Raw genomic sequence first — 24,247 nt, forward strand, 5'->3', positions numbered from 1 at the left:
TGGGACAACTGTTTGAGGCCAGGAGTTCTAGACCAGTCTAGGAAAAATAGCGAGACCCTGTCCCTACAAAAAAATAGAAAAATATTAGCCAGGACCCGGTGTGGTGGCTCACACCTGTAATCCCAGCACTTTGGGAGGCCAAGACAAGGGGATCACTGGAGGTCAGGAGCTTGAGGCCAGCCTGGCCAACACCGTGAAACGCTGTCTCTACTAAAAATACAAAAATTAGCCAGGCATGGTGGTGTGAATGTGTAGTCCCAACTACACAGGAGGCTGAGGCAGGAGCATTGCTTGAACCCAGGAGGCAGAGGTTGCAGTGAGCTGAGATTGTGCCACTGCACTCCAGCCTAGGCAAGAGAGAGAGAGACTCATCTAAAAAAAAAAAAAATAGCTGAGCATGGTGGCATGCACCTGTATGTAGTCCCAGGTGGGAGGAACACTTGGGCCCAGGAATTTGAGGCTGCAGTGAGTCAAGATCACACCACTGCACTCCAGCCTGGGCAACAGAGCAAGACCCTGTCTCAAAAAATAAAATAAAATGTAATATAACAAATGGAGACCTTTTTCCTTCAGATATTTATTTGAAGTAAACCAGCCTCTTAAAATTGGGAATAGTTAACTACAATTGTTAGCTGTTCACTGAACATCTCGAGTGCTTAAGCAAGAAACTACACAATTTCTGAGATGACATGTCTTGCTTTTTCTCACATGTGAAATGACTTTTTCTCACTCTTTTCTCTCATTTGCACATTTCCCCTAAGAAACACTGAAAACTGTCCCTGCTCCCTTCTAGGCAGCAATTCTCTTTTCTTGAAGGTCTCTTTTTCATGAAGTCATGGAAGTCAAAGCACATTATCTAAGAAAAACCTCAGCATTGTGTAAACAAAAGAAGGCAAGTATCAGGCTTCAGACAACAGTATAGAATCATGGTCTTTTTAAAGTGAGAAATACCTTACAGATCATTTGTGGTCACACATTCTTTGAATACAGGTAAAACCAGAACATCTCGTTAGAGTTCTTAAGATTAATAACAACATTTATCTCTCATCCTGAATTCATATATACAGTAGCTGGCAACTTTTCCGCAATTCCACCTGGTCCCATCTGAAGAAAACCCAATCCAGTCATCGCACATTGGGGTCCTACGGTCTACCACATTCCTCATTCAACGAATATTTACTAAGGATGTATCAAGCACTGGCACTGAGATTTAATCGCTCGGATCTTTTTTGCTCATATTGCTTACAATATTTCTGGGAACTCATGACTTTTTCATATGCAATCAATTTTTAAAATATCAATGAGAAACACTACATATGTGGTAGAGGACCGGAATTGCCAGGTAGAGATGGGAGATGGTAGCTGCTTTGGGTTAGTCAGTGTCTCCTCCTTTTCCATCGACTTGGACAAATGTTTACATCGGAGATGATCTGATTCTGGCCCCGACAAGCGCGGGCACCCGTTGCGGAGGGCCGCACGGATTGCCCCCTGGGCAGTGCGGCCCGGAGGATGCAGACACTGGCCCGGCGGGAGGAGGACGCGGTGCGAGCCGTGCGGCCCCGGGAGGCGGCAGATCGCCGGTCTCCCCGCCAACACCTCGCTTCGGAGGAGGAGAGGAGGCCGCGCACGGCCTGGCTGGGAGCACCTGCGGCCGCGCGGGGGCGGGAGCCAGGTGGCCTCGGCGCGCCAGCCTAGCCCGGGCACCGAGCAGGAAGTGGCTGCGGCGCGGCCCGGGCGCGGCCTCCTCGCGGTGCAACCGGGCAGGGAGGCGGCCGCAGCCTGAGCCGGAGCCTGAGCGCCGGGAGCAAGACCTCATGGCAGCGTTGGCGCCCGCGGGCCCCGGGGACGCCGCCTCGGCCGCCCTGGACGAGCTGTCACTGAATTTCACGTACGGGGCGCCAGGCGTCGGCAACGGCTCCCTCTCGGGCGCCTGGTACCGCAGGAACCAGGTAAGGGCCGCCCCGCAGCTCCCGCAGCCCGGTGGGGACACGGCCGGGGCGGCTGCCTCCGGGCGCCTCTGCGCCTCGGCCGCTTTCCTGCCAGCTCTCAGGAAGACACCCGGGCTCTCCGAGTGGAAGGAGCTGACATGCGATGTTTCCTGCATTGACCTAAGTCCCCCTCATGTGGGAGCGCGGGGGTCCGCCCAGTCTTCCTCTCCCGGGCACCCGGCACTGGGAGTGGGCGTCCAGGTCCTGGGCCTTGACCTCAGCCACCCGTTTCTGGGCCTCCTGGTCCCGATCCCGCCTCCCCAGCCTGCGTCCGTCCTCTTCTGCCGGAAGGAATCTAGGAGTGTGGGGGCGATTATTCACTCATTTTCACCCCTGGATCCTTTTGCAGTTAAAAGAAAAGAAGAAAAAAAGTGACACCCCGTTGTCAGAAGCAGAAAACTCATTAAGGGCAACCTAATGTCACCTCGCGCAGATGCCCTGCGTGTGTCCCTGGTGTCTCAACACAGCTCTTCCATTTCCGTGCGAGGAACACATTTTCTCAGGTTGCATTTGCAGGACTCTCATTCTTTCCAACCGGCCCTTTGGGAAAACATTGTTAACTTAAACAACGCCAGTTTACACTGGAAATATACATTTAACAAAATCAAAGGGACTTGGAGTCGCCCATTTATTTTTGGCTTGGTTTAAGATGAGGAAGAGCTCTGACCAACCCTTCCTCTAGCAGCATTCATATTGCAACTGAGTTTTATCAGGGTGGATTCCAGGCTTCCTCCTGTTTTCATTAAATGTGTTACTTTGTTCTTGTTCTTTAACAAAACCATGGATACTTTTATTTTTGCAACAATATAATCAGAAAATATTTGTTGCTGTTGTTCTAAATCAGAGAGTTTAACCAATTATTAAAGATTTAGATTCCTTTTATGCCTGAAGTGTTTTAAATGCTAATTTCTGAATGCAGAAGACAATATATTTGTATAAAGAATAAGTAGGATAAATAAGCATGCTCACTTTATTAGTTTTCAAGAGGGGAGAGTATTGCTTTAAGTCATTTCATCATAAAAGACATAAAAATAGGAAAAATGAGGGTACTCAGAGCCTCTTGATCAGTGTTTGTAATCCATCCCCATTTCTCCTTTCTTCTACAAAGGAATTACAAAGAAAAGCATCATTTTTATGGGAACTTGAGTATATCTATTGTATTATTCTTATATTACATGCATTCCCAATGCAAGTTTAAGAATGAGTTATCTATCCCCTCTTGAAAAAAAAAAAATTAGAGGGTTAGTAGATGTGATCATCCAAAAACAGGACATTGTTTTCACAGTGGAAACCTCTGTAGTCATTAGTTTTCTTTGACATTTCCTGGAATTCTTGATTGTCTTGGCTCTCTGATAACCAAACACAGATTATCATGTGACATTAATGCGAGGCAAATAAATACTGTTTGCAAGGCTTAATTTGCCTTTGACAGTGTGTATTTGTACAGGTTAGAAAGGATGTATCCAGAATGTGCTAATTGAAATTACTGAGCTGACATCTAAACTTTGCTGGTTTGAGATAAGTAAGACTGTATCAAGTTTTCCCATTACTGTGCAAATTTAGGCCCTCTTATAAGATGGTGGTATTTTATCTTTTTGGTAATTGCATTTGTGTTAAGCAAAAGTAAAAATTAATTTTTAAAAAGTTCACTCAAGAAGCATTTTATTGAGTGCCTCTGGTGTTGTCCAGGCCAGTAAAAATAAAATTGAGTCTATTTTTTCTTGTCTTTTTTAACACTGAATAGAAATGGCTGAAAATGGGTGTGGTTCCAGAAAAACAAAGTGTGAGATATAAATGTGTCACTCCCACAATCAAAATGAATGTTGGTTGCTAGCTAGCCACAGCTTAATGATGCTTATTTGCTTGCCTCCATTGGTTTTATCACAACTAAAATATTTGCACAGTGCGTGCAGGCTAATAGCCTAGTTCTCTGTCCCTTTGTCCCTTCCAAAGTGATGATCGTCAAATCTGATCAATTAACCTTACTACATAGAAATAGACAAACTTCCCTGGAATGCTTTCATGTAATAGATGAATGTTTAACAGTGGCCATTTGGAATCAATGTTGTCTAAGGCAAAGATGTGAGTGCTTCCAGAGGAAGAAATCTCAAAGCAACTCAAAAGTAGTAGTTCAGTGGGGGAAGATGTCTTAGGAGCAGGGAGGTAAGGTCTTTGCCCTTTGCACTACTCAGATGCTGTGTGCTTGGTGAAAAGCCTGGCCTATAGAAGTGACAGAGTTGTGCCAGGTAAACAAAGGGCACTTTATGTTTGATCCACAAGTTTTCAGTAGAGAAGGATAATGTTCCCAAGATGTTTATTGAGCTCCGTGCTATGTACAAAGCACTGCAGGGATATTCAATATAGTGCAAGACCCAAACTCTTCCTTCTGTGAATATTATTAGGTGTTTGGGAAAATGAGCTATGTAAGTAATGCCAAAACAAGGCAGTATGTTGTAAGTGTCATGTGAGTGATATAAAGTCCTATGGAAATTCAGAGCAAGGGGGCATTTGGCTGGCCATCAGTGATGCTTTGTGGAGAGGTGGAGCTGGACAGTTAAAGATGGACAGGGTTTCATTGATAGGCATGCACAGTGTAGGGCATTTCAGGAAAGGAAAAAGCTCAGGGACCCAGGAGCAGCCCTCATGGCCTGGACAGGTGCCTTTCTGAATATTTTCCTTCCTAGAGTACAGTTCAGCCATCATTCGGGTTGCGGTGGAAGATGGAGACTGACTATAAGGTGGAAATATGTTTTGGGGTCTTGGATATAGCCATGGATTGCCTTGAAGGACTGGTGACAAAGTTTAGACTTTACCTTGTAGACAGTGGGGAGCCATTGAAGATTTTTTTTGAGAAAGAGTGCAGGAATCAAAGCAAATTAAATTTTAAAAATTTAAATTAAGGCTAGCAGGATCCAGAGTTTTCAAACTGGCCAGCTGTGGACTCAATCCAGCCTATAGATACATCTTATTTGGCCGGCAGAGAGGCTTCAAAATCTTCAATACATTGCCAGCACTTTAAAATGAGAAGATTAAATACAAAATTTCAAGTTACCATAATCTCTTTAAATATTAGGAGTTCCAGCAACACTGGGCCTTTTCCCCCACATGATCACTGAGCTGGATATCATGTTTAAAGCAAGCTGTGCTTCCTGCTGTAGCTCTCTTGCTTCTCTTTTCTTTTACCTACTGACTCCCACACGCATTTTTTTAAAATTTTTAATTTTTATGGATACATAATAGTTGTACATATTTATGTGGTCCATGTGAAATTTCAAAACATAGGCATTTAATTTGCAACCAGTGCTAGAGTCTGTCACCTCTGCTGTTAACTAGCATACTTGGACAGGTCACTTAATTTCTCTGGACCTCAGTTTCCTTATTGGTAAAAATTACAGTTGAACCACAAGATCTCCAGCTTCCCTCATGCTATGTGGTTGAATAAATAAGGGACAAACCAGCAAGGTTTGTAGAGAGAATGGATAGAAGAGGGAAAATGTGGGAAATAATGGGAAGGAGGATTTTGTTGTTGGTTCTTTAAATTTATGCATATTGTTAAATGTCTAAATTCACAAGGACATGGTCAGAAAGGTTTTTTCTGCATAGGGTGAGATGAAACTTCAGGATTTTTTATGCCCTTTCTTTGAACTTTTGATATTCAATGGCTTGGATTTTAAAGTCAACATATTTAAGGGAAAATTGATACAACTTGGCAGGGAGGAGGACAGCAAGGAGACGGACATTTGTTATGCATTTACTGTGTGACACTTTATAGCTGTTATCTCATTTGAGCCCCCCTCAGCCTCGTAAGGTATGTATTATCCTCACTGCTCATGTAAGGAAACTTGTGTTAAATAACTTGCCCCGAGATCTTACAACAAGTGGATTTAACTGCAAAACTACTTTTATTCCATGCCTGAAGGCCATCGCTAGAAACTAAGGCTTGAAAACAATGTGGTAAGAGTCCATGTGAAGGGAAAATGATTAAGCCTTCTCTCTTGCTGGTCTTGAGAAAAATCGTGCTGAGTTTTATATTACCCTTTTATTAATTTTGCTTTGCTACCATCTATCTCTTTTCTGCTAGTAGCTGCATATGACTATCTCTTAAAGAAAGAATAGTGCAAAACTTTCAAATTGCTGGTCCTTTCCATTTCCTTCCTAAGAAAAATCCTTTTTCTATTTTGTTTTGTTCATACTTGATTTTGTTCCCTTTGTTATGTATCCAATGTGATATTTTTTCCTTTATCAGATTTTCTAGGAGATGTACGTATAAGGCAGCAAGAAGCCAAACATGGTAGCTTGTGCCTGTAGTCCCAGCTACTCAGGAGGCTGAGACAGGAGGAGCTCTTGAGTCCAAGAGTTCAAGACCAGCCTGGGCAACATAGCATGATGCTGTCCCTTAAAAAAAAAAAAAAAAAAAAAAGCAAGAAGAGAGAGGGAGGAAGAAAGAGATTATGTCAAAGCAACTGTTCAAAACTTTTGTAAATCAATAAATAAGTCCCCTGGCCCTTGTTAGAGGAACTGAGTTTTAATATACTTGTGTATATGGCAGACCAGATATTTTCATTTAAATCTACCTGATACCCTCCTTATGGCTTGACTAATACTACATAGTTATAATATTCACATTGAGGCAATCAGCCAAATCCAGGCTATGGGAAACTGCCAGTTTACAGCATACATGGCCTAGTTTCTTAAAAAATCATTTTGATAAGGAAAAACGGGGAAAAAATAGATAGTTGGATGACCTATCGATTAAAATAGACCTAAAAGACACAGCAGAAAAAGACACCATTTACTATAGTATTTAGGGTTTCTTAAAAAATCATTTTTATGAGGAGAAAAGCGGAAAAAATGGGTAGTTGGATGACCTATAGGTTAAAATAGACATAAAAGACACAGCAGAAAAAGACACCATTTACTATAGTATTTAGGGGCACACACTTGGGTGATAAAGCTGTAAGAAAAAGCTAGAAAGTGATTGCCACAAAGTCAGGCCAGCAATTCCTTTGGGGAAGGGAGAGGGTTGTGATGGGAGGAGGAAAAGGGAGGGTTTGGGTGGGGACCCAATTTCTATTCTTGATCTGGATATTTTCCTTATGATAATTTATTGTAGTAATTTACTCATCAAAATAATTATCTTCACAGTTGTCTATATAATTTTTAAAACCTTAAAAAATAATACTAGCATTGCTATGACTATTCAGTTTGCATGCTTCACCTAGGTAGCATGGGAAATGGTATGTCATAATCATTTTGTTAGTTTATGAGAATTAAACAATTTGTTTTTCCAATTGTTCCAATTTTCCAATGTTGATGACTGTTCACACTGACATTTGAGAACTTACCTTGGAAAGGGTGACATTCCCCAAAGCTATCCTTTTTGTTTCTGTATTGTGCTGTTATAAAAGCTTGGACTTTAGTGGGTGTGTTGCCAAGTTTCTCGATTTCTCCATTTCTTGGCTTTCTCTATATAAATGGAAATAATAATAATACATATGTACCTTACAGAGTTGTTGTAGGCACAAAATAAGATAATGCATGTCAAATAGTTAGCAAAATGCCAGACACATAGCAAGTACCCAATAAACACTAGCTATTATTACATTGTAATCAACCTATATTATAGGAAATGTCATAAAAATGTATATCTAATAATCAGTAATTTTTGGACTCAGCTCATTGCAAATGGAAATAAGAAAAATTATGTCAGTTATTTGATGTAACTTTGCTTTCTTTAAACCATAACCACTATTTCTCTGCATCTAGTGCCTTCCTCACTCTCTTTGATGTTTGCCTCCCTTTCAGTCACATTTCAGAACACTTCCTAAGGAGAGTAATTTTCTAATCAGAGCACTTGATAGCTCGAAGTACTAAGGCAGAGATTCTTCCCATGTCTTCAGCCACTTTCCAGACTTCCAGATTGGAAAGGTGGTGAGTGTAGCACTGGGAACAGCTGATAGAGGTGTTTGGTGGCGGTAATGTCATCATATTTCATAGGCCCTGACTGTAGTTTAACCAACCAGAAGGACCACCACCCCAGCCTAGGAAAGCTCATTTAGTGTTAACATAAGACTTTGTGCCATTTATTTTAGCTTTTTTTTTTTCTTTCCTGAAAGACCGATATTGCTCTATTCCATTTATAACTTCTGTTAACTGCCCCCTTCCCCATCCTATATTCCAATAGACTTACATTTTACATAAAGTCAAATCTCTTCACCCAGTCTGTCATGGCCCACCAAAGCGTCCAATTGCATGAGGCCTGGCAGATAGCACTCTACTGCCCCTCCATATAGCTCTTAGGATGTACACACTACACATTTGCCTCACCGTGTCACTTTCCCAGCCCTTGGTCACTCTTAATGTGTTTTTGTTTTGTTTTGTTTTGTTTTTTTAGACAGAGTCTCACTCTGTCACCCAGGCTGGAGTGCAGTTGCAGTTGTATGATCTCAGCTCACTGCACCCTCTGCCTCCTGGGTTCAAGTGATTCTCCTGCCTCAACCTCCTGAGTAGCTGGGGCTATAGGCATGTGCCACCATGCCCAGATAATTTTTGTATTTTTAGTAGAGATGGGGTTTTACCATGTTGGCCAGGCTGGTCTTGAAATCCTGACCTCAGGTGATCCACCCACCTCAGCCTCCCAAAGTGCTGGGATTATAGTTATGAGCCACCGTGCCTAGCCTCAACATGGTATCTTGCCATCTTTGGCACATATCAAGAGATGCTGACTGATCCCTAATGTAAGTATAGGCTGATATATATTTAGTTATGAGCTCCATGCCTCACTGAAGATTGTGTTTGTCCCAACATGACTTCTTCAGAGACCCACCCTGAGCTTGGCAGGTCATACCAGGTCTGCATAAAATGAGTGTCTGGCTGCTTGCCTGTGTCCTCAGCACTGGTTCCCTAAATCACCTTAGTCTTTTTCATGCTGCTATAATAGTATACCACAGACTGGGTAATTGATAAACAATAGAAGTTTATTTGGCTCATGGTTCTGGAGGCTGAGAAGTCCAAGGTCTAAGGGCTGCATCTGGTGAGGGCCTTCTTGCTGTGTCATAACATGAGGGAAGGCATCAAATGGTGAAAGAATGTGCAAGAGAAAGCAAGAGAGGGCCAAAGTTGCTTTTATAAGAAACCTACTCCAGAAACAAAGACATTAATCCGCTCATGAAGGCAGAGCCCTCATGACCTAATCACCTCATAAAGGTCACACCCTTCAATACTGTTGCATTGGGGATTAAGTTTCCAACACATGAACTTTGGGGGACACATTTAAACCATTTCATCACTTGACCCCACTTCACCTTCTTTGTAACTCTCAAATTGTTTCCTCCCTCAGGAACTTGGACCATTGGCCTGATTTCTTTAGCTTGCAAGAGGAGTCAGTCTCTCTTCCGGTCTTTGAACTTGGCTTCCCTACCATGAATGCTTTGTAAGTTAAGAGGCTTTAGGTTGCAAGTTACACACACACAAAAAAAAAAGAAAAAAGAAGAAGAAGAAGGAAAGAAAGAAACTAACTTTAACTGACTTAAATAAGAAAAGAAAGTAATCCATTTGGATGATGTAAAAGGTCAGAAAAACTCTGGGTTCAGTCAACCTTCCATCCGGGGGGCTTTAAAAATATGCTGAATGCTCAGTTTCTCACTCTCATTTTCAACTTTTGTTCTTCAGAGTTGTTGGTTCCACTTTTATCAGGCTCACCCCTCTAGGGTACATACTTCCTTTCACCCCACTGGAAGAAAGAGCTTGACTTTCTCAGCCACTAACGAAAAAACATGGGCTTTAGTCTGATTGGATGATGTTAAGACCATGTCCTATCTCATACCAGTCACCAAGGTTGGAGTTACTGGACTTAGTGTTCCCAAAGCACATGGGCACCCTTGAGAAGGACTGGACACCCACCTGAAATAGGAGTCCTGTAACCAAGAGAAAAGGGCACTGTATGCCTCAACAGCAATCCCCCCGCAGGTGGGCTCAAGTCCTCCTCCTGTGGAGTTTTGTCTTCATGGGACATCCTTGGGCTAACACCACTCCCAGCTCACCCAGGACCTTTCATTTCTGTGTCCTGGCTCACATGAGCGGCTCCCCAGAATAACTCACTCACTCGGCCTTGTCTTTGTTGGTGGGACCTGAACAGTAATCTCCTTAGAAGCTTAGATTATAGGTTTAATTTCTGAAATATTTTCAAAAGCATCATCCCTAAGCAGTAACTATTTCCAAGTTCTAAATATATCTCCCCCTGCCCCCAAGAAATTCTAGAAAGGCCTCTGCTCATTCCTATTGATAGAAAAAGTAAAGGGAAGAAATGGCAAAGGCAGTATCCTCTGCTTGGTCTCTATCTTGCTTATTCTTGCTAGGCAAGTTCTTATCAACAAACACCTCTTCAGTAGGTAGGACAAGTTTAGCATATTTAGGTGACTTAGGTTATGGTATGCAAATACAATGCTGTATGGAGTCCTAGGGGTCATGTTAGCATTGTGAATATCTCATTCAAGTTTGAGGTGATTCCTGGGAATTCTGGGGGTCTTTATTTCCTCTTCAGCCTCTGGACTTGCAGGGCTCTGATTGTTCCAGGGCTGTTTTGGGGGCTGTCTGTATTGTGTTCCCTCTTACCACAGTTCACATTAGGCTGGGTCAGTGAATCAACGAAGGCCCAAAATGCAACCAACTTTCCATTCAAGAAAAATCGTAAGCAGAGAGTCCTTCTCTATAAGGCAGTGTTACCAAAGAAGTCAGAAAACATGGACTATGACCTCAAAAAGTAGCTGCATTTTTTGTGATATACATTGTGTGTGTGTGTGTGTGAGAGAGAGAGAAAGACAGAGAGAGAGGGAGAGAGAAAGAGGATGCCTTAGAAATACTTGAAAAACATTTGAAAAAGTGGTTAGAAGTCACCCCCCTTATATAACCTGGTGAGTTATTTACGTTAAACTTCCAGAACTAACATGGTTCTGTTTTGTGATTGTGAATAAGAGAGCCAAAACAGAAGAGGAAAGATTGTGACATACATTTGGATATGGCTGCTGGAGTCACAATGGTAGAGAAATGGGCAGTTCTTTGTGAGCAAGATTCGACCCAAATAACAATTGCCATCAGTGAATCATGTGGGTGTCATATGAGCATTGACCATGAGGTGTGTTGGGACCTGGCTGCTATGCCAGTGGGATGTGAGGCTTTTGCCAGGAATAGGAGTCTTAGGGATGAGGAAATATGCTTAGCTGTGAGAATTGGCCCTTTAGAGGTTGTGTAGAGCCCAAGTCACAATGTCTAAGGGGTATAGCAAACTTGAAATTGATTCCTGACTCAATTTCAGAAAGGTCTAATCTGGTGGGTAGTGAGGGCATCAGGAGTCTCTGGCAGAGATCAGTGAGTGAGTGGCAACATCATGACAATCCCTCCCCATATCAAGGCAAAGACTCACCTGGTGGCTGACACCTGATATAGGCTGTAGAGTTTAGTCTTTGGGGAAAGATGCTGACAAAATACTGTTAGAGTTCAAGGCAGGCATTGCTCCCAAATAGAGTATGCACTCCGGAGACCCAGGCAGGTGTGGGGTAGAGCGATGCAGCTGACAGAGCTCACAGCATCCAGCTTTTGCAGAGGAAGCCTTGTTCCAAACCTGGGCTGGGCCTGCAAAAGGTGGCCTGCAATCCTGCTTCTTTGGAAACAAAGGATTATGGGTTGTTAAAACTATTATAATAAACATGTTCTTGTAAAACATGAAAGTTATAAGGCCCTATATTGACCTGGACATAGACAGTGGCATTCTTTGTGTTCAGCATGTCTGTTTTTGTTTCAAAAACTTCCTCTCCAGTATTATACAGGATTAAGCTGTTTTGTAATAGAACCAAGTTTAAGACTTCCTTAACTGGAATCTCACCTTTTCTCGACTATTGTTGCTCCCCATTTAACAAAGTGTTAAAAGCCCTCAAAGGGTGTGTTATTAAATATATTGCTTTTTCCATAAATTTGCTCTGCTGAGACTTACATTTCTCAGAAATGAAAAAACCTGGTGGCTTCTTAGCAAAACTCAGGCTTATTTTTAATGAAATTTTGTTTTTAAAAATAAAGAATGTACAATTATATAAATAAATGTGTTCCCTAGTAAAAGACAAATGTAATCATTCTTAATTGCATGGGAAGGCAATATGTTGGGGTTTTCTGCCTAGGTTTTAAGGTTGATTAAAAATTGGCATGAAACAGCTTGTAGAATAGCAACGATGTACTGTGTTATGTAACCCTGAGCCTTTATGTTGGCTTTTAAATAACCCGATTTGGATCTGGTGTCATATGATTTTCTCAGGATAGGAACCCAATAACCCAATAGCATACAATAACCAAGATAACAAATTAAAAATCTGCTCCTGACTGAAAATGTTTCTTTCTTTTTCACATATAGGATTATAGTTTTAACTCGGTTTGTGTTAGTATTGCAGACAACTCAATTATCTACAAGAATGAAGGAGATTAGTGGTAAAAATAGCACAACCCACCCAGTAATCTAAAAAGCATTACCGTATTTCAGGTTGTCTCCTATGTTTGCCGTTATGAATATTGTTTCTTTTTTCTTTTCTTTTTTGTTGTTAGAGACAGGGTCTCACTCTGTTGCCCAGGCTGGAGTGCAGTGGTACAATCATAGCTCACTGCAGCCTCAAACTCCTGGGGTGAAGTGATCTTCCCACCTCAGCCTCCTGAGTAGCCGGGACTACAGATGTGTGCCACCACATCCAGCTAGTGTTGTTTCTTTAGCACCCTGTTTTAATTGACTATCCTCATCGCCCCTACTTCTTGTCTGAACTCCTAGATCGATCTCCTGCTTGGTCTTCCTGTTCCCTGGTCTCCTTGCCAGTCCATCCTCCACACTGCAGCTAGGATGAGTCTTCCAAAAGCCAAATCTGGACTTAGCCTTCTTTAGTTTGTGTCTTTGTGTTCTTTGAGTTCCTTGTGTCTTAGCACCGCCTACAGATCCGTGGCACAAAACGTCTCCTGCTTGCCTCTCCAGACCAGCTATACTGCAGTCCTCTGCTTTCAGAGGACTCTGCTTTCAGGCCTGCAAGGCACCTTGTTTGCTGCACCTTGAGCCCCTCTACCTGCTCTGCCCTTAGCCCAATGCACTCACCCTGGTGAGATATCACCCTGTGAGGCTTCCCTAACTCCATCCCTGGAGTAGGCTGAACAAAGACCCCCCAGCAAAAGATATCTGCATCTAGATCCCAAAGTCTTCCTCGAATGTTACCTTGCATGGCAAAAAGAGAACTTTGCAGATGGGATTCAAGTAAGGATCTTGGGATGGAGAGTGTCCTGGCTCACCCAGGTGGGCCTAAATGCTATCACAGGTATCCTCCTGACTCCTTGATTTCAGCCCAACAAAGTTGAGTTTGGACTTCTAGCCTCCAGAACTGTGAGAGAATAAATTGTGTTATGTTAAGCCACCATGTTTTGTGGTAATTTGGTACAACAGCCACAGCAAACAAGTACAGTCCCCACCCTAGACAGATTCGTACTCTGTCTTCTCTATTCCCTGGGGTTCTGTGGAGCACACCTCTATTAGAGACTGAACAGGCTGTGCTCTGCTTGTCAGTGCTTGCTTTCTCTACTCCTTCTCAGCTTCCCTTTTAAAATTTTTTAATTTTTAATTTTTGTGAGTACCTAGTAGGTATGTATATTTATGGGGTACATGAGATGTCTTGATACAGGCATGCAATGTTTAATAATCACATCATGGAGAATGGGGAATCCATCCCCTCAAGCTTTTATAATTGTGTTACAAACAATCCAGTTATACTTTTTTAGTTATTTTTAAATGCACATTTAAGTTATTATTGGCTGGAGTCACCCTGTTGTGCGACCAGATAGTTGGTCTTACTCATTCTTCCTGTTTTTTTGTACCCATTAACCATCCCCACCTCACCACCCCCTACCCCAGTACCCTTCCCAGCCTCTAGTAACCATCCTTCTACTCCTTCTGAGCTTCTTAGGGGGTACTTTGCATCCTTGATTCCTGACAGAGGGCCTAACATTTAGCGGTTGCTGAATGAATACCAAATGGATGCATGACTGGATGGATAACGTCCTGATGTGAGCTTGCTGAAGTTGTCTGTCCCCTACATCTCTCCTCTTCTCTCCAATCATTTTCATTTCACGTCCTTTCCCTCTACATAGTGTGTTTTTCTCAAGCAGTGCCTACATGCGGTTTTCAGTTGCGCAATGGTTTTATTTTTCTCCTTAACATCTTTTCTTGGTTCTGCCAGCTTCCTTTTCATTTCTTCTCTTGTTATCATCTCCTCTTAACTCTATTTTTAAATAAATCCATCTTCTCCTTAATTTCACTGAGGCTGCAAAGGAGGGTGTATTTAAAATTTTTTAGCTTGGAAAATTTTAAACCTATAGAAAAGTAAAAAAGAATAGTACAATAAACACCATATGTCCCTCACCTGGAGATTCACCAGTTGTTAACATTGTGAAATATTTGTTTCTCTCTCTCTCTCTCTCTCTCTCTCCATATATATATGGAGTAATGGGCTATTTGAAAGTCAGTGGCACACATTATAAATGTTTACCCCTAAATACTTAAAGATGTACCTCTGAGAGTTTGGATGTCTTCCTGTCCCATCCTAACTGTCCTGGAGATATCTCATGTGCCTACCTGTCTACTAGGTACAAATGCAAAACAACTACAGTTCCTTCCTAAGAGTTTACCACGAGATGGGGTGAACTGAACACCCATGTCTCAGACATGTCCCCTGGTTCAGGCCATTACAGTCATTTCTGCAGTAATTGGTTGAGCTAAATCACTCAACCTGTACTATTGCTGATACAAGATGCTAGATCTCATTTCCAGTTCATGCATGTTTGATTACCAGAAACAAGAGATGTCATTATTCCAGTTGTGAGTTGCATGCAACCATTACTGTGTTCAAAACGAGCTCAGAATCTGTGGTGCTTTTGTGCCATGTACTAGCTCCATTTGGATCTGATTTTGCATTTATGTTTTGAAGACAGAGCCAGGAATATGGTTGAGTTCAAAGCCAGAGCTGAGACAGAGCACCAATTCCACACACCCCTGTATTACCATATCCCATCTCCTTGTGGCCAAACCACTGCTCTTGCTCCACAATGGATTACAGTTCAATAACACAATACTACAGGTCAATTTGAAATATCTAAAGAACATTCTGACACAATAAAAGTAGAACAGAAAATTGTTATTCGAAATACAATGAAAATATCTTAATGCTTATCAGTGCTGCTATTTTGAACCTCATTCTATATAAATTGTATGCTGTGGCTGCCACCATGTATTTGCCAAGACATCCTGGAAAAGCCAGAAATTACGCTACAGTGGTGACAACAGTGAGCACTACAGACATTAATTGAAGGCACCTTCCTGTGTTTCTGGCCTCTACTTATAACTACATTATTAAGATGTGGAACAACCTTTCCTCCTAACTATTGTCATTGCTTTATTTCATTTGTATTGAGAAAAAGAAACAAATTCTGCTAATTAAAAACTTGTGGTGCATTGACATTGACTAGCCAAAAGGTTATCTATTGCATTCTACAGATAAATAGTGATTCAGACTTGACCTGGGTGCCTTGGGGTCAAAATTTGACTGCTATCTAGCTGTGTGACTTTGCATAAGTCACTTTCCTTCTCTGGCCCTGTTCTCTTCCCTGACCAATAAAAGGACAGGGAAGCTAGGGAGTGGAAGAAAGAGAAAACAAAAGAAAGAGAGAGATATTTAAACTTCCATTAATTCCAAAATGTTAGAAAAAGAGATAACGTGCTGAATAAGTAATGATGTAGACATTTTTAATCTAATGTAATGGGAAGTTTCTAAGGGCCTGCTCAGTGTATGCAAATGATACTTCTGATTACAGGAGTTTGTAGTCATTAAAGTACATTTACCAGAGCTTCTAATTGGAAGCAGTATTTAGTAATGGTTACCTCAAGTTACTGTATGTCTTTGAAGGTAATCAAACCACCATCTTTTAAAAGCATTGCAAATTGGAAGTTTTCCTCTCCAATAACTAGGGGAATTAATGAGGATTTACTGTGTTACTACCATTCACAGGAATGTATTAAATAAATTTAATAAGCATGCAATCAACCTCGAATAATTAGACAAAATTTCAGAAAAAAACATAGAATAAGATGTATCAGTTTATACGGAGTACTATCAGGAAACTGTTTCTGACAGCTGCTTTATACCAGTATATTTCTTGTTTTTTTAGTATAATTCAAATTAACTAGAATTTAAAAGTCAGCAAGCAACTTTTTACTACACTCTTAATTGTTGAAATCTGAACTCTGGGACAAATTTTGCTCTCACAGAAACTGGGTTTTTGGTATATTCCAACCTCAGTTATTATAAGCTAGTTACTCACTGAGATCCTTCTAGGACCAAAGGTCAAAATTTCCTATTTCTAGACAGTTTATATTTGATCCAATAGTTCAGTTCAAATGGTATTTAATAAACAATGTCTCTGTGCTAGGTCTATACTAGTCATTAGTTTACTAGTCATTAGTCATACTAGTTTAAAAGTATTGAGATGAGTTGGTGTGTAAGTCACAGCTCTGCCTTCAAGGAGCTTGTAGTCTAGTGGAGAAATGGCCTTGTAAAAATTAACCGCAGTATTGTACAATACATGTCCTGATAGAAATATATAAGACTCAGTTCAGAAGAGGGAAGTCAGGAAAGGTAAACTGGAAGATGGATCTGAGGAAATTATCGAGAATTCAGTACAAAGAGATAAAGAGTTGGAAAATATAGAAGACATCTTAGGAAACAAGGGGTTAGAATGAAAAGACCTAATGTATGAGTAAGAGGAGTTCCAGATGGAGAACAGAGAGAGAACAAAGGGTAGATGACATTTAAAGGGATAATGGTGAAGAGCTTAACAGAATTAGTGAAAGACATGAATCCTCAAATTGAGGAAGCATGAGTCCCCCAAAAAAACATAAATCACATATACAGAAATTGTAGTAAAATTGCAAACAAACAAACAAACAAACAAAAACCATGACAGAGAAAATCTTAAAAGCATTCTGAGAAAAATAACAGATTACCTACAAAGGAGAAACAATTAGACTAACAACCTACTTCTCAACAACAACATTACGGGCCAGAAGTCAACAGAATAATATCATAAAGTGCTGAGTAAAATTACTGTCAGCCAGCCTATACTTCTATACTCAAGAGGAAAGATGAAGATATTTGCAGAGTGACAGAGAGTTTGTTAATTCAAATAATTTTATTGAAAGAGCTACTAAAGTTTTCTTCAGGAAGAAGGACCCTGAAGTCAAAAGAAAAAATAAGATGCAAGAACATAATATCCAAAACATGAAAACAACCCAAATATCTATCAACTGATGAATGGATAAATAAAATGTAGTATGTTCATGCAATGGAATATTTAATAGCCATAAAAAGAAATAATACATGCTCTAGAGGTGATACACACTGATACATGCTACAATGTGATGAGCCTTGAAAACATTATGCTAAGTAAAAGAAACCAGGCATAAAAGGCCACATACTGTATGAGTCCATTTATATAAAATGTCCAGAATGGGCAAATTCATATAGACAGAATGTAAATTGATGGCTGCCATGGACAGTGGGGAGGAGGGAACGGGAAATGACTGCTAAATGGCTATGGAGTTTCTTTTTGAGGTGATGAAAATATTCTTTTTTGGTTTTTTTTTTTTTTTTTGAGACGGAGTCTCACTCTGTCACCCAGGCTGGAGTGCAGGGGTGCGACCTCGGCTCACTGCCACCTCTGCCTCCCAGGTTCAAGCAATTATCCCATCTCAGCCTCCCAAGTAGCTGGGACTACAGACATGTACCACCATGCCCAGTTAATTTTTGTATTTTTTATTACTAGTAGAGATGGAGTTTCATCTTGTTGGCCAGGCTGGTCTGGAACTCCTGACCTCAAGTGATCCACCCACCGCAGCCTCCCAGAGTCCTGCAATTACAGGCATGAGCCACAGTGTCCAGCCAGGTAATGAAAATATTCTGAAATTAGATAGTAGTGATGGCTGCACAACTATATGAGTATATTAAAAACTATTGAGTTGTACACTTTAAGAGGTTGAACATTTTGGAATGTAAATTATATCTCAATAAAGCTGTTACTTAAAATAAGAACAGTGGTGAGAAAGAAATGGGTAAACATGGGCTGGGTGTAGTGGCTCACGCCTGTAATTCCAGCACTTGGGGAGGCCAAGGCGGGCAGATCACTTCAGGTCAGGAGTTCAAGACCAGCCTGGCCAACATGGTGAAACCCCATCTCTACTAAGAATACAAAAATTAGCCTGGCATGGTGCCATGCACTAGTTCCAGCTACTCAGGAGGCTAAGGCAGGAGAATCGGTTGAGCCCAGGAAGTGGAGGTTGCAATGAGCTGAGATCATGCAACTGCACTCCAGCCTGGGCAACAGAGTGAGACTGTCTTAAAAAAAAAAGAAAGAAAGAAAAGAAAAGAAAAGAAAAGAAAAGAAAGAAAGAAAGAAAGAAAGAAAGAAAGAAAGAAAGAAAGAAAGAAAGAAAGAAAGAAAGAAAGAGAAAGAGAGAGAAAGAAAGAAAGAAAGAAATGGGTAAACATGGATAAGTAAGGCAAGTATTGGCTGTCTGGAGCAATAATAATTACTAGGAACTCTTATTCATTGCTAGTGGGAATGCATGGTATAGCCACTTTGGAAGACAGTTTAGCAGTTTCTTACAAAACTAAACATTCTCTTACCAGGCAATTCAGCAACCTTGGTATTCACCCATAGGCATTGAAAATGTATGTCTGCACAAAAGCCTGCACATAGATGTTTATGGCAGCTTTATTCATAATTACTAAAATTTGGAAGCAACTAAGGTGTTCTTCAGTAGCTGAATAGATAAACAAACTGTGGTACATCCAGATAATGGAATATTATCAAGCCATGAAAGACATAGAAGAAGTTGAAATTCATACTACTAAGTGAAAAAAGTGAATCCGAAAAGGCTATATACTATATGATTCCAACTATATGATATTTTAGAAAAGGCAAAACTATGGAGACAGTAAAAAGATCAGTGATTGCTGGGGGCTGTGGGTAGGAAGGGATGAATAGGTGAGCACAGAGGATTTTTAGGGCAGTGAAACTATTCTGTATATCATTATAATAAAGGTGGATACATGTCATTGTACATTTACCAAAACCCATAGAGGATAAAAAACTAACAGTGAACTCTAATGTAAACTATGAACTTTGGGTGATGATGATGTTTCAATGTAAGCTCATGAAATGTAACAAATATATTACTCTTGATTCCTGAGGGGTGATGTTAATAATGGGAAAGGCTGTGCATGCATGGAGGCAGGGAGGAAATGGGAAATCTGTACCTTCCTCTCAATTTTGCTGTGAACCTAAAACTACTCTAAAAAATAATACTGGTTAAAAAATAATAATAATCATGACTAGTTTGAGGATATAAATACAAGGTAGAACTGATACACTAGTCAACAACATATGAGATAGGAAAGAAGAAAGATTGTAGTTAAAACCAATGGAAGCTTTTATAATGCTCAGGAGGGTGGGAATATTAATTAACTTTTAGAATTTATGTCAAGAATGTGGATAAATTAGTGGAGAAACTGGATCACTCATATATTGCTGGTGGGAAAGTAAAATTGTACAACTCTGAAAGATAGTTTGGCAGTTCCTTTCAAAACTAAAAATGGACTTACCACACAAACCAGCAATTACACTTTCGGGCATTTTTCCCAGAAAATGAAGATTATTTTCATGTAGAATTTGTACACGAATGTTCAAAGAAGCTTTATTCAAAATAGCCCCAAACTGGAAACTACTCAAAAGTCATTCAATGAGTGAATAATTAAACAAACTGCGGCATATTCACACCATGGAATACTACTCAGCAATGAGAATGAATGACCCAACAACTTAGATGAGACTCAGGGAAATTCTGCTTAGTGAAAAAAGGCAATTTCAAAAGTACACATACTTCTAGATTCCATGTATGTAACAATATTTTTGAAATAATAGAAATGGAGAATGGATTGGATTGAGGTTGGTGGGGGTTAGGAATGGGGAGGGAAACAGGATATATCTATAAAGGGGTAATACAAGGGAGTCTTATGCTGATGGTACAGATGAATATTGTGATTGTGGCGGTGGTTACACACACACACACACAAATGGGTTCCTATATAATTGGTGAAATCTAAATAAGGTATTTACCAATGCCAATTTCTTGGTTTTGATATTTTACTGTAGTTGTGTAAGATGTAAACATTTAGGGAGGGCAGTTAGGGGAAATATGCATAGGAACCCCCATATATTTATTTGCAACCTACTATGAATCCATAATTATTTCAAAATTAAAGGTTTAAGAAAATAGCAATACTTACTAAAATAATAGAAATAAGATGTATAACTTCCTAACCAGAAGAGTGAAAGCAGAGAGGGGATAAAGAACACTCAACCAATTCTAACAGGGTATAGGAAAGAAGAAATAAGGATGCAAAGGAAAAACAAGATACCTACAGATACACACACACACACACACACACACACACACACACACAAAGATAGTAGAAATAACTGAAACTATGTTGACAATCACAATAAGTATAAGTGGACTAAATTTCCCATTTGACAGAAAATCTCAGTTTAAAACTCCAGTTATTTTCTATATATAAGAGATCCAACTAAAATGTAATGACACAGAAATGATGACAGTAAAGTGATGGAGGAAGAGGAAATATCAAAAGAAAGTGATTATATTAATATCAGACAAAAATAGACTTAAAAACATTATTGAGATTAAAAGAGTTATAATGATAAAAGGAACAATTAACTGAGAAGATAAAATAATTCTGAACTTGTATATACCTAACAGTATAGCCTTAAAATATGTAATACAAAATTCAGCAGATTTAAAAGGAAAAAGATGTCTAAAAAAGATGTCTAAATCCATATTTGTGGTAGATTTTTTTTTTTTTTTTTTTTTTTTTTTTTTTTTTTTTTTTGAGACGGAGTCATGCTCTGTCGCCCAGGCTGGAGTGCAGTGGCCGGATCTCAGCTCACTGCAAGCTCCGCCTCCCGGGTTCACGCCATTCTCCTGCCTCAGCCTCCCAAGTAGCTGGGACTACAGGCGCCCGCCACTTCGCCCGGCTAGTTTTTTGTTTTTTTTTTTAGTAGAGACGGGGTTTCACCGTGTTAGCCAGGATGGTCTCGATCTCCTGACCTCGTGATCCGCCCTTCTCGGCCTCCCAAAGTGCTGGGATTACAGGCTTGAGCCACCGCGCCCCGCCTGTGGTAGATTTTTAATAGATCTCACTTGGCAACTGAAAGACAAAGCAGTACAAAATTTAGTAAGATTGTTGAAGATTTGAGCAATGTATTAATGGAGATAGATGGGATGGATGGGTGGATGGATGGATAGATAGATAGATAGATAGATAGATAGATAGATAGATAGATAGAATATGTAAAGTGTATATATATATATATGTATAATATTAGCAACTAAATACTTTATTTTCAAGCATACATAGAACACTTATAAACCTTGACCACACGCTACCTGGTCACAAGACAAATTTCTATTTATACCATGTATTAGATCCTAAAGCAAATGTTGATTTCACACGCAGCACATTTCTGACCTCAACTCAATAAAATTAGAAATTATTAAAGTGGTAACCTACTTCATTTGGTTGAAAACCAACTACCCCATTCACTTAGAATTTTTTTCAGAAAACATACTTTTGAATAATATTGAGGCTCAGATGAAAATCATGAGATAATTAGAAACTATTTAGAACTAGGCCGGGCGCGGTGGCTCAAGCCTGTAATCCCAGCACTTTGGGAGGCCGAGACGGGTGGATCACGAGGTCAGGAGATCGAGACCATCCTGGCTAACACGGTGAAACCCCGTCTCTACTAAATATACAAAAAATTAGCCGGGTGTGGTGGCAGCGCCTGTAGTCCCAGCTACTTGGGAGGCTGAGACAGAAGAATGGCGTGAACCTGGGAGGCGGAGCTTGCAGTGAGCTGAGATCATGCCACTGCAAGCTCCAGCCTGGGTGACAGAGTGAGACTCTGTCTCAAAAAAAAAAAAAAAAAAAAAGAAACTATTTAGAACTAAATGACAATGACTATGTATGTCCAAACTACACATGAAGCTGAAACAGTGTACTTAGAGGGAAATGTGTAGTGGTACTTTCATATATTATTAGATAAGAAGAAAGGGAAAAAGCTAATGAGTTAAGAGTCCAAATGAACAAGATGAAAAAGGAAAAACTGAGTTAACAAAATAAAGATAACAAAAATCTAAGGAAGAAATACATTTATTAAATATATCAACCTCAGAAAATTACTTATGTCTGAGAGGGAGAAGAGACTGAAATAGTAATAGCTACATTTGTAGTACTTTGTTTCTTTGGACAAATATCTGTATCTACACATAGTGTGTTTTAAAGTATTTTATTTTCAGTAACACTTTACTGAAATGTAATTCACATACCATATAATCCACTCATTTAAAGTGTACAATTTGTTGGTTTTTAGTATATCACAAAGTTATGCAACTATCACCACAATTAATTTTAGAACATTTTATCACCTCAAAAAGAAATCCCCTCACCCTTTAGCTGTCATCCCCAAGCCCCTCATTCATCCCAGCCCTAAGAAAACCCCTGATTTATTTTCTGTCTCTACAGATTTGTTATTCTAGACATTTAATATTAATAGAATCATATAATTTGTGATCTTTTGTTACTGAATTCTTCCACTTAGCATAAACTTTTCAAAGTTCACCTAGGTTGTAGCATGTATCAGTACTTCACTCCCTTTTACAGCTGAATAATCTTCCATTATATGAAATGTATCACATTTGTTTATTCATTCATCAGCCAATGTCGGTCATTTCCACTTCGGGGCACTAGGAATAATGGTGCTATGGATATTTGTGTACAAGTTTTTATGTGAACATATGTTTTATTTCTCTTGGATCATTTCTCCTCTGTAATGATAGCCTTTTTATGGACACTTTCAATCCTTTGTTTATCCCAAATATCACTGTGGAGTTTTGTAGTGGGAGTTAATATCACAATGATGTTGAGCATTATTGAAATATTCCTGGAAAAAATAAGCATTTCCTTGGTTTTCAGACATCATAAGTTTATGTGCTATTTCAAGTGGTTTTTTGATTCTGCAGAATTGTGTAAGATAGCACACAGTTACAAAAAATTAGCCAGGTGTGGTGCCACATGTCTGTAGTCACAGCTACTCGGGAGCCTGAGGCAGGAGAATTGTTTGAACCCGGGAGGCAGAGATTGCAGTGAGCCGAGATTGCGCCACTGCACTTCAACCTGGACAACACAGCGAGACTGTCTCAAAAAAAAAAAAAAAAAAAAAAAAAGCATACACTATGATGCTTTTTCTAAACTGGTGTTAAGAATAAACAGATTAATTGTATTGAAACTGTTTCTTAATACACTACATTAACTGGTAATAATATTTTAAATAATAGGCCATTTCTAATAGTCTAAAATATTTATGCATTTAATCAAATGAAATTAAACAAGTTAACTGGTATTCAATAAATCTCCCTTCCTTTTCCCACACCTCAGTCTATGATTATACATTTAACTGCAAATTTTTGCAGCACAATCTTATCCAGTTCCATTATTGCGGATGGAAAGATAAATGAGGAATGAAAACAGAACAAAACCTCTGCTCTTGATGATCCTCATTTAGCCAGAGAGAAGTAAGAAAGAGTTAACACCAATCATGAGGTCCTGGAAGGAAGATAAGCTCTGAAGTCAAATAGACCTGGGATCCACCAGTAATGGTGGAAATTTAGAAGGTAACTTAAACCTCTCAGGTTCAGTTTCCTCATCTATAGGAAGGGAATACAAATCATTACAAATACTACAAACTGAATACAGCAGAACATTATAAAATTAATTCACCCTGATCAAATGGGCTTTATTCCTGGGAAGCAAGTTTGGTTCAACATACTCAAATCAATAAATGTGATTCACCACATAAGCAGCATTAAAAACAAAACACACATGATCATCTCAATTGATGTAGAATAAACTTTTGATAAAATTTAACATCATTTCATGATAAAAACCCTCAACAAACTAGGCATCAAAGGAAAATACCTCAAAATAGTAAGTGCCATCTATGACAAACCCACAGCCAATAGCATATTAAATGGGCAAAAACTTCTTAAGGAAGCATTC

At 39.8% G+C, this 24,247-nt stretch overlaps 1 protein-coding gene and 1 long non-coding RNA gene across 3 annotated transcripts in view; one reads left to right on the forward strand and one right to left on the reverse strand.

Annotated features, from left to right (window-relative positions):
* Positions 1-1,189: 1,189 nt before the first annotated feature.
* The window catches only part of LOC105476087 (NIPA like domain containing 2), a 106,408-nt gene continuing 83,350 nt past the window's right edge, over positions 1,190-24,247 (forward strand). Inside the window, exon 1 of one of the 2 annotated variants that reach the window (XM_071067960.1) lies at positions 1,190-1,949. In XM_071067960.1, the coding sequence (XP_070924061.1) occupies positions 1,815-1,949 (135 nt within the window). In that variant the 5' untranslated portion in view covers positions 1,190-1,814. The remainder of the gene's footprint in view (positions 1,950-24,247) is intronic. The other variant, XM_011731733.3, reaches the window with a different exon arrangement.
* On the reverse strand, positions 7,205-12,860 carry LOC105476086 (uncharacterized). The gene is made up of 3 exons (XR_983852.2): positions 12,504-12,860; positions 11,410-11,646; positions 7,205-7,454 (listed from the first exon to the last, which is right to left on the reverse strand). It is a non-coding gene; the product is annotated as an uncharacterized lncRNA (long non-coding RNA).

The sequence above is a fragment of the Macaca nemestrina genome, chromosome 8 (genome assembly GCF_043159975.1).
Source record: "Macaca nemestrina isolate mMacNem1 chromosome 8, mMacNem.hap1, whole genome shotgun sequence".
In the NCBI taxonomy this organism is placed as follows: domain Eukaryota; kingdom Metazoa; phylum Chordata; class Mammalia; order Primates; family Cercopithecidae; genus Macaca; species Macaca nemestrina.